The sequence below is a fragment of the Haemaphysalis longicornis genome, unplaced genomic scaffold (genome assembly GCF_048455015.1).
Source record: "Haemaphysalis longicornis isolate Haplotype H1 unplaced genomic scaffold, Haemaphysalis longicornis Haplotype H1 scaffold_12, whole genome shotgun sequence".
Lineage (NCBI taxonomy): Eukaryota > Metazoa > Arthropoda > Arachnida > Ixodida > Ixodidae > Haemaphysalis > Haemaphysalis longicornis.
Genome location: NW_027526225.1, coordinates 116,074,498 through 116,091,592, shown reverse-complemented (window position 1 = coordinate 116,091,592; position 17,095 = coordinate 116,074,498). Strand labels below are relative to the sequence as shown.

Below are 17,095 nucleotides of genomic sequence, written 5' to 3'. Positions count from 1 at the left end.
ATATCCTCACACAATGAAAAGCACTAGAAACAACACGACGTAAACACTTTCCAGAGCTGTACAGATACAACTTTCCGGTGCATCCAGCATACTTTCTGGGAGATAACGCCATGTTTTCGATTAAACGTACTTTTAAATTTTTGACAAAGATTCACTTTTTAGAACCCATCTCATATCATGTGCGATCAACTGGCCCTATGCACCAGCCATCTTCATTGGATTTTATTTCGCTTCACTTTTGTTTCATTTTTACTGTGCTATTTTACTATTTTCACTTACAAGTGTATCATAAATAACCATGTCTTTGGCGCTCTTTGCCCTAGCTGGCCTTGCGTCAATAAAAACAAATCATCATCATCAATTTGGTGAAAATGACTGGGCGCGACGAAATGATCAAAGAAGTGACTGGACATCTCAAGGAGATGCCTTCTTCTGTAGTGGGGCACAGACATGATCACGATGATGATGAAACAACTACAAACAACTACACTGGCCGAGGTTGAGCAGTTTCGCGTGGCTCCTGGAGAGCCGTTCTGCACACGCGCGACGAGAAGCGACGTCACACGGCGCACAGAACGTTGCTTGCTGCCCCGCGTCTCGCACACATCCCATGCGCCCAGCGCCTTCGCCGGCCTCCGTTCCGCACGTGGCGGCCACGTCCACTTGACGATCATGCGAGGACCCGTCGCGGTGGCTCAGTGGCTAAGGCGTTGTGCTGCTGAGCACGAGGTCGTGGGTTCGATTCCCGGCTGCGGCGGCCGCTTTTCGATGGAGGCGAAAAGCAAAAACACCCGTGTGTACGAGATTTCGGCGCACGTTAAAGATCCCCAGGTGGTCGAAATTAATCCGGAGCCCTCCACTACTGCGCGCCTCATCGCCTGCGTTGCGTCGGCGCGTTAAACCCTACAATCAATCAATCAACGATCATGCGAGGGTTGGCCGGATGTGGAACCGATGGCTCGCGCGTCGCGTCAACACCGGCGTGCGCCTGTGGAACCAGCTTATCTCTGGGGTGAATGGTGATGCTGCGCTGGAGCCGGTTTATAAATACGCATGTGTCACATATTGCGTATACGGTGTGTGTGTCATTGAAGCAGCAGTAAGCATGATAATCAAGCCAATCCTACGCAACCAGGAAAGCTAAAAATAACCAGCTGAACCTTAGCTCACGCAACCTGTAGCCGAGCTAAGCCACTGCTAATTTTTAGTCAGAAAATGAGTAATGTAGTTTTGTAAACAGTGGTATCACATTGAAATGCGGTGCTGCGTTCAGGAATACGTAGTAAGAACGCCGTTTTCTCTTCAGCTGGCGGTGTTCGCAGGGCCAGAGGAGATCGCCGCGCGCATGCGTCGTTCGTACGCAAACAATATGGGCGATGCGACCGTTGTTGTGTGGGACCCCTTCCTCGACGACTTGGACGGCAGGTGCAGCCCACCCGATCAGCCACTGGCTTGGCCCCTGCTCTCCGCAGTCGCACAGACCGGTGTCAGGTAGCGCCAGTCTACTTCAGCGAAGGCCGCAGTTGTGTCGCCGGTATTCGGCCACCAGGGTGGCGCTGCGAACGCCTGGCGCAGATGGGACACCTCTCGGCCGTTGACGACAAACTATGAATGGTCAACGTCAGTGCTCAGGTGGTTTATCATTGTTCTTTAGCTGCAGCACGCTACCCTTTCTGATTTGTATGAATTTTACTATGGTATTTATTGTGTCGCTGATGATTAAAAATGCCTACTTTTATTGCTTGTATTCACTGGCGAGGCGCGTATGCAGGCAACCATGTGAGTTCGGCGTCACTGTTTACATCGGGCTCCGCGGGATGGCGGTACTTGTCCGTGCTGAGCGCATGCCTTTGTTGCACGTTTCAAACTCTTCCTCACCGAACGCGAAGTATTGCCTCGAGTTCATTGTGAGTGCGATTAATAGCATCTCGGTTGACACCACCGTTGAGAATCGGGTTGAAACGGAGCAAACGACGCACACCGGTGTTTTTTTTTCTTCGGCGTGCGGGCGTAGTGGCCCAAGCCGCGCCATGTCCGTGGTGCATCGGCCATGTCTGTGGCCATTTCCAGTGTTGCCAAGCGAAGAAATTGGCAGCTAATTGGATTGGACTGGAAAAACGTTTATTAACTTTTCAACGAATACCACCTAAGGAAAACTGCAGCGAATAGAAAGCGGGAATGTGACACCTTATATATGTGTTAACTCTACTCTACACGAAACGCGTTTTGTCCAAGAAAGCGTTTTAAGTACAGGTCGTTTGAAGGCGACTACGCCTGCCTAGAACAAAGAGACAATTGTGATGTGTTTCTTTATACAAGTGACTGTAAACAACGACAAAGTACATCATTAAAACACCCATCATTGCGACTACGGTACCCCAGCCGATTTGCGCCCGCTTGGTCCTAATGACAACATTGAGACAACATACAGCTTCGCTCCAAGCGAAATACCTGGTCGCCGGCATTACAGACTCCATATTTTACCTAAACTTCAACCGAAGAATTTACACAGTGTGAAAAACAGCGGATAGGGTGGAGACTCATCAGTTAAAAATGAAATCGAGGCTTCGACGGACGCCCGTCTGGTCGGGAATGACATTGAAATACATAATAAGGAAGACGCCGACCACAAGAGAAAATAAAACAATGACGTTTCGGCACCCTGAACGGGAACCTTCTTTGTTATGTATTTCACTCATCAGTTACTTTCCCGCACCAGATTTCGCGCATAAATTGGCTTATCCCGGCCAAAGAAGCCGAATATCGGAGTACTTTTGCTTGCTTGAAGACGTAGTTCGCAGTCGTTAAAATAAGGCATAGGGTAAATAACCATGAAGCGCAGGCTAGCGCTACCATCTGAATTGAGATCACTGGGGACTCTGCAGCACGCCTCGAGTCGCTCTAGCCGAAGTGAATCCGCTTTTGTAGCCTGAATATCAACGAACAAAACATAGCCATTGCACTGTGTGAAGTGGAATGACCAGTGGCGCTCTTTAGCACACGACAAAGGTGTGACACAGAATGCAGGTAAAAATTATGCGCACATTTTATTTCTCTTGAGCATCGGGAGATGTCAATCCTAGAACGACGCGTACTTACGCGCACACTCTTTTTTTTCGCTTTACTGTTCTCAAAAATGGTTTCTATGGTGACTGATAAAAATGAGACCTAGAAATGTGAGGTGTAAGTCATGCTTTGATCTTAAAAATCTTGCTAATATTAACTAACCTAGTCAATAGACAATCCAATTGAGGAGACGCTTAAGGTCGAAATCATTTTTTTCAGCGGCGTGTGGCTTTGATGGTGACCGCGAGCTAATGTAGACGCATACATGCACGTTCCATTTCCAACGACTCCCAATAGAACGCCTCGTGCTTCAAAGACACGCAGAGCGTTGTGGGTTTCTGCTCGGATGCACCAAAACATTGGCCGCCATCCCGCCCTGCGAAAGTGGATGTCCAGCAAAGATGTTGTAAACCACAACAAATGGTGATGGAGGATGGTATGAAACGTTTCTCGTCGTCTCGGCGCTCTTGTCGCTTGCGCTCAGCAAGTGTCACTGGGTAAGGGTACAGAGTATCGGCGCTCTTTTCTCCGATTGTTCCGTACCACCGCCATGATCATTGGCCAGTTCGCCCTACGTGACCTTTGTTTACACGGCGACGGTACATGGGCGCCACCATTTTGTTGTTTATGCGTTTTAGTCGGTCAACTCTGGTAGGCCTATAGCTTGACCTCCCTGCTCTGCCGCTGCGCGCGACTGACGTCGATCCGAATACGAATAAAAGATAACGCATTCACACTACGCTCGGCTTCTCTGGCGGCAACTGCTCGGTCCTGTCTAGCCTGACGTATGCGCTCGGCGTCTTGGGCAAGAACTGCTCTATTTAGTGATAGTCCTGCCTAGCCTTCAAAGATAATCTGCAAGCATAATCTTTACAGGAACACATGGTGGGGTTCCCATTGTCCGCAGGCGCCTTATCATATATATTGCGGTTTCGATGCTTAATTGATGGTTTCCCCTTCAGGCGCGAATTAAGTCTGACACGGTGAAAAATATTTTCCGTTCATATTGTGAATATCTGAGACTCTTAAAACAACGAATCCAGGAGAAGTGCAAAAAATGTTTATTGGTAAAATTTTTCTTAGTGTCCACATTTGTGGACATTGCGCCTCAAAGCAGTAATACGAGTGAAAGCCGACAAGAAAAGAAAACAGACACTCCGATTTCTGAAACTCGCAAACGATCATTGCAGGAAAAGTACTTAGTTTGTCGATTTGGCGCTAGTTCACAAGAAAAAGTCTATTTAGAATTAAGCAGGTAGAAGCAGTTGCTCGGAGACGTCACAAAAAAAAAAAAAAAGTCGCACTTCCTGCAGCGGACGCGCCTCTTGAACGAACATTCCTCTTTCCTGCAGCGTTGCGCATTGGGTATGATTGTTTGCTATGGCCAGTGATTTTAATTTTCTCTGGCCAGTGGTCGTCTGAAGCATCTCAAAGTCGCCATCTGAAACATCTCCATTGGCTATTTTCATCAAGACTTCTTCTGCTGTAGCATCACCGACTTCATGACGTTTCGATGCATGATCTCGAAGTTCAGGAAAGAAAGCGTATCCGCTTAAACATCATTCGCTGCAGGCGGAACCGAGAAATAGCGAAATAGAAGCCCTTTAAAAAAAGGAGGCACTGAGGCGCAACGTCCACGATCGTGGACGCAAAATTTTGCTGTGCCTTTCAGTCATTCTAAATAGTTGCCTATTGCCAAAATCTTGTTCTATAGCATGATAGATATCTTAGCTGTTACTGACATGCAAAATTTTCTTCCCGCTTGAAGGGTATGACGCAAAAGACTAAAAAATAAGAGTCACGTGTGTGTCCCGTCATAAAAAGTGGATGCGTGCATTTTTTTACTTTGGTTTACGATTTTATTTTGAAATAGTGCAACAAATGGCGCCGCGGGTTCTGGCCGCAACAGGTAGAAATTGAGAGAGCTAGCCCTGTCTGCGCGCGAGATTGAAAACCTATGTTCTAGATACGGAGGTGTGAACTTGGTGTCCACAAATGTGAACGTTGCGCCTGAAGGGGTTTTAAAGACTTCCGAGCTCCATGATGTATGTCTGATTAGCCTGACGCATGCGCTCAGCGTCTTAGGCCTTGGCGCCGTGGCGTTTTTTTTTTTTTGCCCGCGGAGATGGTTTTTGCCCGGTGATGATACCGTTGCGGTGTAAAGGTATACAGCTTTGCTGTAAAATAAATGAAAGTCTAGCCATTATAGTTGTGAGATTCTACATTTCACACACTAGTTATTCCCACCCCGCAGCCATCCGCGCTCAGCAAACATGCCTTGCGAGCGCCGGCTGCGGACGGGTCCGTTGTTTGCGGAGACAGACAAAGGCAGGAGGCGGCGAGGGCAAAACACCAATGGCAGCATTTATTGCAAAGTGCGAATCAAATATACTGCATACAGACTAATCGTAGGCCATAACGGTAACACTGGGAGCGAGACATTAAACAACGCTAGAGATCGAGATGGTTCGACTCACCGATGGCATACCGGAGCAGCGGAGCGCTGCGGAGTGCGAGCGCGGTTGCAGTCTCCCAGCTCGCCCGGACGCGTCCTTTGTGGCGCGTTCCCCAGGTCAGGACCAGCGCGCCGAAACGTCCGCGCGCTACCGGATCCCCAAGACAAGAGAGCGTCCTCTCGTCATGCGACAACCCACCAGACCTCGCCTTTTGGTGGCGCTAGTATCGAGGAAGAACTGGTTCTCGGGTCAGGCAGAGGGGAAAAGGGTCAACGCCTCCACCAGGGCGACAACAAACCGTCCGGTCGCTGACGCCCTCCCGTATGGTTCCCGTCGCGTGAGCGAGGCTCGTTGTGCACGCCGGCCGCGATGGGAAGCTAGCCAGAAAGGGGTTCGCGTGAAAGTCGCGATCCCCGCACAGTTTAGCTTAAAACTGCGCCTGCTGTTCTTTGAGAAGCACTAAGTGTTGTGATGACTCCACCGGCTCTGGTCGCTTTCATCCCTGCAAGCACAATCAAAGCCCACAGCTTCGCCCTTACGCCCATCGGGTTATTAAAGGCTGAAACGCCCTGATAGCGTTTTCTAGGTTTTGCCAGCAGTTTCAACCGTCTGGTTCGTCTCCGACGGCCTGAGTTAATCGACTGACCGTTAATGACTGCCATCCAGGGCCTTCACCATGTTATATGGATAGCAACTTCAAGCAAATAATTTCGAGCCCGCCCTTGCAAATATTGATTACTCATTTCAGTTGATCGGGTCGTCGCGAGGAAAGAACTGCCCTGTCTTTCGAATAAGGCAAAGCGGTACGTAGCCCTTATGACCTCCTTAAGGGAATTGCTGCAGAATAGTATAAATCTCCGCAAATCGGTTTTTGAGCCTCCCAAGCTAAGCACAGCACTATTATGTACAGAGGACGACCACGAAGCAAAAGCTGCGCAATGCGGGAAGATAACCACGGGTTCCCGCCATGTCATTGTCTGGCGAGCTACTAGATAACTAAGGAGCAACACTGTCGGTGGTTCTCCATCTGGACTGCTTTCTATAGCTTTGAAGAGGAACAGGCGGACAAGGCACAATGTTGTTTCAGTCAAGAGGTATAAGCATGGCAGAATAGTAAATTATCGGATCCGACTCATATGTGGGAAACGAAGTAAAGTGAAGCTTCCAACGGTGTTTGTGGACGGCAGCGTAGTAGACGCGAAACGAGAAGACACAGGGCGTCGTCCTGTGCCACGATGGTTCACCAATGCCAACTTGCCCACATGTTGATCCTTCTGCCTGTTTACATCGGAATTAATGACAATGTTCTGAACCACGCCATGCGGTTCAAGTAGCCTTGTTTAAAATGATTGAACGGACGACGTGGCGCAGCATGGTTGAGACGCATTTTGTTGCGCGTGTAGCTACTTCTTGGGTGCACTTCTCACGGCGCTCGACGGCTTTCGTTATTGCCATGCGTTGTTGCCTTGAATCGCGTTTTAGTGTCAGCATACCCAGCATACATTCGTTGTGTGCGCCACGTTTCCATGTTAGAGAAGACGTTCCTGTTATGCGTGATGAGCCTGGGTGTCCTGGCCGCAGTGCGAACGTCGCTGGCGCGCGTGCACGTGATCCTTTCACTCTCTTAGGGCGCATCGGCGGCGTCTCATACTCACGCAGACCACCGCGCCATCTGGAGGTGGTGTTATAAGCCCAGGATGCTGCTCCGCGCCACTGTATCGGCGCGCAAAAATCCGCCAGGCACGAGCGGCTCCTCTATCCAGTGAGCAGCATTGCACAGCTACATCCCCCCAAAAATGCGCTAGAGCGGCAAATTTAGTCTAAATACACTGTAGACGGCACATTGTTAGGCCAGTGAGTGAACAAAGACGTAGATGGGAAGGTGGAGCATGAAGACATTTGATGCACTCACTAAATGGCGTCATCCGGGCGCCTCATCCACAGATTTTTTCCGCTTAGATGATGCGGTTGAAAACAATCGCATTATCCACAGGGACGCGGTGCTACATCTCGGCGTAGCTCCGATCTAACTGAGCGGCACAACGTTTCCTCTGCATTATCTCAGCAACAAACGTACATCGGCTGTGCAGCCAGCCTACCCCCAATCACTGCAAAGCTGGTGTCGTTCAGCTTGCTTCCCGTATCAATGTCATTGCTCCTATGGCTTAGATTATTCTTACGCTGCCACTAGCGACGCTTTAGAAAACTGTATTGCTTGCTTGCTTTGCGGTGGGGTGGTTGAAGGGGTCACACAGACAAAATACAAGCTTGTTTTATTCGAGAGATTGGGTGTTTTATACTGTCCCCAGCGCTTGTTCGGCACCAAATCATGTTTTATTTACTGAGAAATTAAACAAGCTAAGCGGTAATTTTGATTATCCCGCTGAATAGCCTGTTTCGTGACGTCTACGATGACCTATCCGCGGCAAGTACTGAAGCCAACGTAAGTATGCGGACTAGGGCTGCAGCAAACGGCGGAACGCCTTATTTACCGTCAGTCCTCTTAGATGGCACCACCACACTGATCGTGACCGCTACCTTCGCTTTTTTGGCTGTATTTGTGCCTGGATAATGTGTCTTACGGTTGAGAATACTCGTTTCGTGAAACATTGGGTATGCTCAACAAACACTCACAAAAGACAATGTCGCTTATTCGAGTTGGCCAGTGTAAGCTCAACGCTATCCACAGCTGCGCAGCTATAACCGGCATAGTGCGCGCAGTACGCACTGTAGCTTTTATGTTCAAGCCTGCGCTCGTAACTTCCATTGCTTACCCCACTACTCTTACTGCTATAGTGGGGTTTGTCCACAGTACGTGGTGGTCAATCCCCGTGTCGCCATAACCCACCACCAACGAAAGGTTGCTTTAAATGTGGTGTCAGTGTTACTTTAACGGGGCAATCTATCCAATCAACCAGACCTGGATTTTTCTGCATGGCCCCTTTAATACCTCGTTGGCCCGGGTTACCGTTTCGCTTATTTTTGAAAGGCTTAGGCCTCGATCGTTATCAGCGCTAAGTCTCTGCGCAACGCTAAATCTTGGCACCTTGAGCAACGCTGAAAGGAGGGAGCGACAGAACAGCGTCTCGAAACGAAATTTGATTCGCCCTAGGGACTTACCCTGCTGCCGCGCGTTCTCCCTTAACCCAATTTTCAAAGCCTCTGCTGCCGCCACGAAGTTGTCTTGTAAGCGTAACTGGGGGGAGGCATGTATGATGCGCAAAATGCTTTTCTCTCGCGTGATAGAGAGGAGTGTTCAACAAACACACTTCAGTGTTCGTTAAAATTGGTAGAAACAAGATAGCCCGGGCGCGCATTTCCAAACACTTCGCTGCACAGAGCGCCCACGTGACATCTCTGTTCGCGCGATGCAGAACGGTAATGTCGTCATTGGCTGCACCCCAAACCTAAAACGACTTAAAGCATACCAAATCACTATTATTAACAAAAACAACACGTAGATTTGTGTTTAGAGAAAACATTAAATTTAGGAAAAAAGGTAAGCAACGAAAAAAAAACAAACCAAGAGGCACACCTACTGGGGCTTGAACGCAAGCCGTCAGCGCTAGTGCTGAGTAACCTACATCGAGGCCACATAGCCCGAAGGGTGGGCTCCTTTTAGCAGTCGCTTAAAAGAATAGTGCGCGCAGTTACATCGCACGTCGCGTGGATGCTCTGTGCAGCGAAGCGTTTGGAAACACGCGCCCCGGCCTTCTATAGGAAGTGAAAGCAAGATATACATCACACAGCAGCCAAGAGCGCCAACCTGTAGCATCAGCATCATGCTACAGGTAGCATGATGACTGTAGTTTAGGTGCACATTCATGCCACGAATGTGCACGAATACGCAGCACGGATGTGCAAGGATTGGTTGCTTCTAAGACCACTCTCAGATGGGCGCTGCAAGGTCCAGCCCAGAAACGGAGCACGATATGCAACCGCCAGCAAGTAATGGTTGGCGTTCCTCAGACTAATGGGCTTCGGAAAGCGGACACTAACGCGGACATCCACACCACAACGCCTGCCTCACGAAGAACAACATCGACACGACCCACAACGAAACCCTGGGTGGACGTTTGGAACCACTGACTATACGGTCCCGACCATGAAGATTGTTTTCGCAAAGCAAAATACATATCAAGCGAACCGTCAGATAACCTTCGACGGACGCCAGACGACTTCGCTTCCATCGGGTGGGACGATCACATATCTCGACGGTCCTGGCCAGGTAAACCAGCTGTCAAGCTCCATGAACCATTGAAAGATGAAGATCAAGGTTGCACGACCAAAAAAAGGAAGAAACCTGCAGAAGGGCCGCAAAGACAATCTGCTCTGAGCCGCAATGTTGTGTGTATAGAACTACGGTGCTATGTTTAGGCCAGGAACCATTTCTACAAATTGATGTTCTTCACATCTTTTGTGGTCGGGAGTATGTTGTGAATCGTAGAAGAAAACGACGTAGCCGGTGGAACAAACGGCCACACTATCATTGTCATAGTAAATTAGTCGCCGCCATTAAAAGCGTTCCATCGGGGGTATCACGGCGCCATTCACTGGCGGCTCAACCGCAACGAGTCGGTCGCTCCGCCACAGTTATGTTCGCATCATTAGATAGCGTTTGTCGCTGAACAACAAACTTAAAAAAACAAAAAACAACTTTCGACCAAATTTTAGTATACTAGCTTCCATTTTCACAATCTCACAATCTTTCTTTTTTTTTTTTTGTCAAGACACTGCGCGCTTCGATTTATTCTCGGAATCACCGCGGATAATCCTCGTGTAATCCGAAGATTCTCCTCACCACAGCCCCCCTGTGCGGAACGAAAAACGAATGTCAGACTGCTTCTCGTGGAGTCCGCGGGGAGTCCCAAACTGTAAATCAAAGAGCCTCACTGCAAAACGCAGTGGAAAAGTACACAATTGAGTGCAGCCCACGTAAAAGCTTCGTAGAGTATAAATGCGGGTCCTCGTTTTTACTACCTGAGCTTCCAGATAACCGAAACGAAAATCGCAACATTCGGTGAATTTGTTTCGACGACAACGCGCAACAGCCACGACGTCAGCATTTTCTCGTACTCCGGCAGCGCTGGTACGTGTGTCGGTGCCGGGTCCCCGTGCAAGGAGGGTTCCTGCCGACCGTCATTACGTCCATGGCGTTGCACAGCCGGCAACCACTGCGCGCGGCAGCCTCGTCCAGGGCCAGGCTGGACTCGCGCGTGGACGAGTAGTAGCTACTGGACACGATGTCCGAGGCGTCCGGAAAACGTCGCGCAAGAGGCGGTGGCCCGGCCCCGGAGACTCGCACGCAGCCGCAGTTGGCGCGGTCACTGCGTCTCCCACTGCCCTGCACGGCAGAACATAGGAATTGCCGTGGATGAACGCGGTTAAACCAAGTTTACGGAGCGATAGCTCGGTTTGGCTCGCTTTCGGAAAGTACGAGACCATTTTTGGTTGGCACGTATTTATCTTTATTGCATGTTTTTGTTTAGCCAAGGACGAAAGTATCGTATTTCCATGAGTGCCGCCTTTGTAGCAGAAATTACCGCAACTACAATTGTATCACCGACAGCACAAAGATGTTGGTCGCCACTGTCGGCTCTCTTGACGCAGACTGGAGTAAACTTGAATGCAGCCAGTGCCTCTGGCGGCGACGGCACGAAAGACTGACAGTGAGGCCCTGTTCATCTCCACTGCGCAAAAGCCAGAGGAGCTGGCTACACCGAAGTTTTGCCTTGGATGAGCTTGAAGGTCAAATTTAGGTAATTTTAATATTTTAGAGGAGAACGGAACCCCTTATATTGTGATCTGTCTTTACTGGGCACGGAGGCAGAATCAGACTAGGTTAAGGCGATGGGATTGCTTTCGAAAGCTGCATGAAGAGCTTCCAAGGGCTGCGAAAATCTCTTTCGTATTTCTGTGGGGCGGCAAAGAACATATTTTGGGTGCAGTTCCGACAGACTATCCATAACCACTGATTTAGGGGAAGGTCCCAAGGGTGGTGAGCTTCTGCAAAATAAATTTTGGAGAGAACAAAAATTCACGTGGATGTCATTTTCTTTTGCTCTACATTTTGTGACTCCTGAAAAGGCCCCATGGAAGCCCACAGCAATTCAAATTGATTCATTATACGCAGGAATAGTTTGCTAAGGACACTGTGGGAATAGACCGGCCCAAGCACGTAGACGGGGACACAAACTATGCAAGGGGACCTGTAACGGGCTACTTGAACTTATCGAGGAGGGCACAAGACATGCGAGAATAGTGAGATCACAGCCTCTGCCCAATCTCCTGATTTTGTAGGAGAGTTGGAGTTCTGTTATCTATATAATTCTCTAACAGCGATGGTTTCCTTATTGCTGTGCTGCGGTGCCCAAGGATGACAGTACTGCTGCTCCCACATCTTGCACGCTTAAATGCGACGGGAAAATAAAGTATCGAGTAAGTTATCCGCAGCCGTTTATAATTATTGCGGCCGCAATACATGAGCCATGTCGGCGAGTACTTTCGTCGTCGATCCGAGAACACAGAGTGACTGCCAATAACCTTACGCGGGGAGAGGTGACGTCAAGGTGAGGATTATGTGACGTCAGCTCCGGTGGCGCCGCCTTCGCGCCGCTGCCGGCTTAGTCGCTCGGGATGACGCCAGGTCGATTGATTGATTGTAGGGTTTAAGGCACCGACGCCACGCAGGCCATGAAGTACGCCGTAGTGGAGGGCTCCGGATTAATTTTGACCACCTGGGGACCTTTAACGTCGTACACACAGGCGTTCTCGTACACACAGGTGTTTTTGCTTTTCGCCTTTATCAAAAAAGCGGCCGCCGCGGCCGGTAATCGAACCTGCGTCCTCGTGCTCAGCAGCGCAACGCCTTAGCCACTCAGCCACCGCGGCGGGTAACCCAACAATATTTTAATGGGAGGCATTCTTTGCCGAGTCACCGGAGCGTTCACTCGCACAGAAAACAGGATACTCCCAACTCACGCATGTCTGACTCAAGGGCAACGCAAAGGTGAAAGAAGGCATATGCCGTCGCCCCATTCCCAGACTGCGACATGGCTACGCACCACGCTCACGAAGTCGGTGTCGTCGCTGGTAGTTTCTTGCGCACGCCGCGCGCACGAACCACCGCTGCCTCGCCGACCGATCGCAGTGCGGCTGGAACACCGCTTCGCGCCCGAGCGGTCACCAACGGCTCTGGAGTCTGAACAGCTGTCTTGAAGGATGCAGCGCAGCTCCGTGTTCAGCCTGGAGTCGGTGAACACGATGCGAAGCGTGTTGTCGTCGTCTCCGCAGCTGGCTCCCCCGCTGCCGTCGCCTCCGATGCCATCGCGCTCAACTGACGCCTGCGTGCAGCGTGCTTGTTGTATGATCGAGGGTGACATCTGGAGTGGAATGGCACATTTTGACAAGCAAATTCCGAAGCACAAAACGAAAGAGCGATACGAGAACAAAAAAGAAAGCGACAAACACAACACGAATGTGATGACAGACGGACAGACAGACAGACAGACAGACAGACACCGACAGACAGACAGACGGACGGAGGGACAGACGGACGGACGTACAGAGACAGACAGCGACAGACAGAGACAGACATACATACAGACAGAATGACAGAGACAGACACAGGCATACAAAGACAGACACAGACAGACAGACAGACAGACAGACAGACAGACGGACGGACAGACGGATGGACAGATGGACGGACAGACGGACAGGCAGTCAGACACAGACGGACGGACGGACGGACGGACCGACAGACAGACAGACAGACACAGACAGACGGATGGACAGACGGACGGACGGGCATATGTAAGGAAGGGCAGTGAGCGAGATAACGGAAGTCACAAGCAAGGAGCGGAAGGGAGTGCTGAGAACAGTGAGAGAAATACAGAGGTGATGAAAGTATAATACCAAGGCGATGAAAGTATAATAAACACATACCAGTACTAGTTTCATTGCGCTCTGTTGTTGGACAGCAGACTAAGTAGCGTTTTTTTATTTTCTGTCAATGTAGGCTTTGTGAACAGATAATTACCCTGCTATGTTTGTGCATCGTGCTGCGGAACTGCAACGACCTCCCCTTCTCTGTCTGTGTAGGGTGGCAGCCTTGAGCGCTGGGCTTGGGAATGGTCAACTTGATCTCCCGTTGCCTGCAAGTATTCGAAACGGGGCGTTGTTCGCCGCCATCGTGACCCCGTCTGGGACGGATGGTCTTGAAGGCGGGGCAGACCACGGCTTCTTCGGTGCCTTTCTCTTTGCTGTCGGCGAAATAGTCGCCATCGTGGTCTTCGCTCGAGTCGCTCTCGGGCGACAAGTCCCGGTGTGGGTCCGCCACCTTGGTCAGGATCTGTGCGTTTCGGCACGCTTCACCCTTCTCACGCCGCGTTGTGTACCTGGAAAAGTGAGCGGTGTTTCATCGATTACCGAAAAACTGCACCGAAAACGAGAAACACCGAAACACAGGAACACCACAGAAAAAATTGTGGCTGATTCCTCTGTCATAGGAATCGGTGAAACACGAAAGTGAAATGTTCAGCGAAATCTGCAGCTGAGCATGATTTATGGTTCAGCGGCTGTCTTGTGGGTGTGCTTGGCGAGAGACGTCCTGCTGGCGGGTCGTTTCGGCAAAGGTGTACTGGCGTCATTTGCGTGAGGGATATGACGTCAGTGAAATCTTGGTGTATCCCGGCATAAAACACTTTCGTGTAAAAATATAAAACCAGAAAACAAACAACCCTAATTTTAACGTACTTCGTGGTTCTCAAGGCTGCTTCCCCGCAAGAAGACCCTATGTGCAGGGGTGCAGCCCTTACAGGCCGATTGCTTCGTTGTACCGGCGTCGCTTCCGTGACGAATATGGCGTCACTAAAATGTTGTTGTACCCAGAAATAAAACACTTTCGGGTTAAAAACGAATGCACGTTGTCGAAACATAATTTCAGGGAAGGGCGTCATAATCAGGAAGGCATGATGGCCTAGCCAGGACAAAAGTAGAGGAATGTGGCAGTCTCATCTCTTTCGCAAATACAACAGATTAAAAAAAAAAACATTCGACGTCTTTTATCGAAAGTTCGGAGGCATCAAGCACTGCTCTTCGTATGATGACGTTACCATGTTTCTAGAAACATTGCTTGCGGTACTATTGGGACAAAACTAAGTTTTCATTTCGGGAAGCCTTAACGCCTTTCAGAAGACACGTGGTACACATTTATTTCCGCCGATCTGACAAATTAACAATTCTGTAGCGTGTCCCCAGTGTCAGGCGCTGGGGACAAACTACAGATTGTTACGCGAGGGAGCCGGGAGATTAGCATACCTGACGTAGCTGTGTTTCCTGCGATACCTCGGTTGGGCCTGCGTTTCCAGGTGGCGAACCATGTCCCTGCTGCGACTACGACGGCACTCGCCCTCGTCGGATTTTTGCCGCAGTTTGCGGTCTTCATCTCTGCGGTGCCGCCGTTCATTCTCGATCAGGGAATCCGACTTCCGCACCACGTGCTCCACCGTCAACTTGTGAGGCTCCGGAAGCGAGACGAGGATCACCTAGCAGTGTGTTTGACCACAGGTCATTAGGGTGCTTTTGATGAAAAAAAAAATTGCGCAGAAACTCCCGTAATTGGAATTGTCAAAACAATGCGTCAGCGCTCTGCTATTGACCTTGAAGACATACCTGGAGGCCACTTATGAGTGACGTCAATCATGTGATGCCGCGTTATGTTGATTTCCGCTAGAACACATTTCCTGTGCTGATGCGAGCCCGTACTTTTTGGTTGTGGCAACCGTGTTTTCTTTTTTATGCGGCACCTTCTTACGTAGGGAAATGACCCATTAGACGTTTTAGCATTTCAGTTGAACAGACAGGTTTCATAGTTGAGTCCAGGCAGATTCTTACATTTAAGAAACGCATGTAATTTTACGAAAAACAAATTCTGGCAAAGATATTATAGGGCCTAACCTTATAAACTAAGCTGGCAACGTTTGTATTTCACCCCAACATGTTTACATGTTAATCTGGGATAACATGTCTTTACTGATTAGTTACTACTCAAGGTTAATTCCTAATCACAGAGCAGGCCTGCACGCTTCAGCGCATGAACTCACTCACCTGACAACGTTTGTATCTCACTCCAACATGCTTACATGTAAGTCTGGTATAACCTGTCTTTCCCGATTAGTTACTACTCAAGGTTAATTCCTTGAGTAGTATTAGTTGAGTAGTAGTAGTTAATTCCTTGAGGCCAGCACGCTTCAGCGCACGAACTAACTCACCTGACTGTCACCATGCAGCTCGCAAGTCTGCCCAGGCTTCATGTGATGCACGAAGCGTTCTTCGTCGTCGTCCTCACGGTCATCATCACCTCCGCAATCGCCGCCTACGTCCCGCGTTTTCCCCTCACTATCAGCGGGGCAGCGGCAGCTCTGTTCAAGTAGGTTCGAAATGCTTCGCATCAGGGGTGACGGCGGGAAGTTGAGCTCCAGGACGTGTTTTTCAACGGTGGACTCGACGGGACCTTCGCCGCACCGCCTGGCCGAACAGTTGCTCCGGCTTCGACCCCGCTCTTCATCACGCCGGGCGGAAATGGGCGAGGACACCTTGCGCGTCTGCGTAAGCGTAAACGTGTTGGAACCGCCTTCGTCGTCCCGTCCTGGTCCAGTCTGCCTTGCCGCGTCACCTTCATTGTCCTCCGACGCAGACGTCGAGCTGGACTGACCGGTGTCCGCGGAGCAATAGTTGGATCGGTACCGGCTGAAGACGCCAGCCGATTGGCTGCCTCCCTTCGTGTTCTTCTTGGCGCACGATTTTTTTCCGCCAATGTTTTGACCACGTTCTCGTCTCGAAGCTTTGTCACCAGCGCACTCGGATCGGCGGTGCCCGCGGCTTGTACCGTGACTCGGTGATTTCTGAAAGAGTGAACGCACAACTGGGGTGGATGTCATTTGGCCAGACCGCTATTCATAATGCTGAAGCACGGCCGGGCTGGAGGAGCGGCGGGCGCGCACTTTTCGCCGCTCCTCCAGTCCGGCCGTGGCTGAAGTTATGTAAAGAGGCGAAAGTTTAGGCGCGCCGAGAAGCACCAAGCAATTCCCGGCCTCCCTTACGGACTTGAAATTGCGGTGTGAACAAAGGACCGTCCTGCGCATGCGCGCCGATTGGCTACGCGCAGTGTCTACTCATCGTCACGCTGACGCAGCGAGAAGGTTTTGCTTGTTTGTGCTTGACTAGCTGCTTTTTTAATGTTGTTCGATGCGTGCTGTGGCCCTTGGAGAGGAGCGCTCAAAGCGCTCGCCTTTGAGCGAGCTAGTCAGTCCGTTGACTGGGTTCGGCCAGAGGCCGTTATTCAGCCCGATTGAGTTGTCATGTTTTCGCACGCCAGTGACCGACTGTAACGACGTTTTTCTGCGCTCGTCATGGATTAATAGTTTAAGTATCACCTCTGTCTTCTTCATCGTCGAAACACAATCAACTCTCGTGCCGGCGGCCCGCCAGTCATGACCCTACCTCGACGAGACGTACTGGTTCGCATCATGTTCCACCCGGTACCAGTTCTTAGCGCCCATATCCAGTTT

At 50.2% G+C, this 17,095-nt stretch overlaps 2 protein-coding genes across 3 annotated transcripts in view; one reads left to right on the top strand and one right to left on the bottom strand.

The window, feature by feature from the left end:
- The window catches only part of LOC144163332 (uncharacterized), a 46,740-nt gene extending 45,021 nt beyond the window's left edge, over window positions 1–1,719 (top strand). For both annotated transcript variants that reach the window (XM_077694267.1, XM_077694266.1), the window contains one exon: window positions 1,307–1,719. In XM_077694267.1, coding sequence (XP_077550393.1) covers window positions 1,307–1,495 — 189 coding nt within the window. In that variant the 3' untranslated portion in view covers window positions 1,496–1,719. The remainder of the gene's footprint in view (window positions 1–1,306) is intronic.
- Window positions 1,720–10,367: 8,648 nt separating this feature from the next.
- LOC144163331 (uncharacterized) lies at window positions 10,368–16,794 on the bottom strand. Its single transcript, XM_077694265.1, has 5 exons — window positions 15,797–16,794; window positions 14,844–15,070; window positions 13,564–13,921; window positions 12,587–12,865; window positions 10,368–10,866 (listed from the first exon to the last, which is right to left on the bottom strand). The coding sequence occupies exons 1-5, from the start codon at window positions 16,463–16,465 to the stop codon at window positions 10,582–10,584; spliced, it is 1,818 nt and encodes a 605-aa protein (XP_077550391.1). The 5' UTR covers window positions 16,466–16,794; the 3' UTR covers window positions 10,368–10,581.
- Between the last annotated feature and the right edge of the window lie 301 nt (window positions 16,795–17,095).

Bases quoted from the DNA above. Each gene is read 5' to 3' on its own strand.
- LOC144163331 (XM_077694265.1), bottom strand. From the start codon at position 16,465: ATGACATCCACCCCAGTTGTGCGTTCACTCTTTCAGAAATCACCGAGT. The intron at 15,071-15,796 runs GTGAGTTAGTTC...ACACACTGCTAG, and splicing joins AGCTGCATGGTGACAGTCAG to GTGATCCTCGTCTCGCTTCC. The intron at 10,867-12,586 runs GTGCGTAGCCAT...TCTGCCGTGCAG, and splicing joins ACACCGACTTCGTGAGCGTG to GGCAGTGGGAGACGCAGTGA.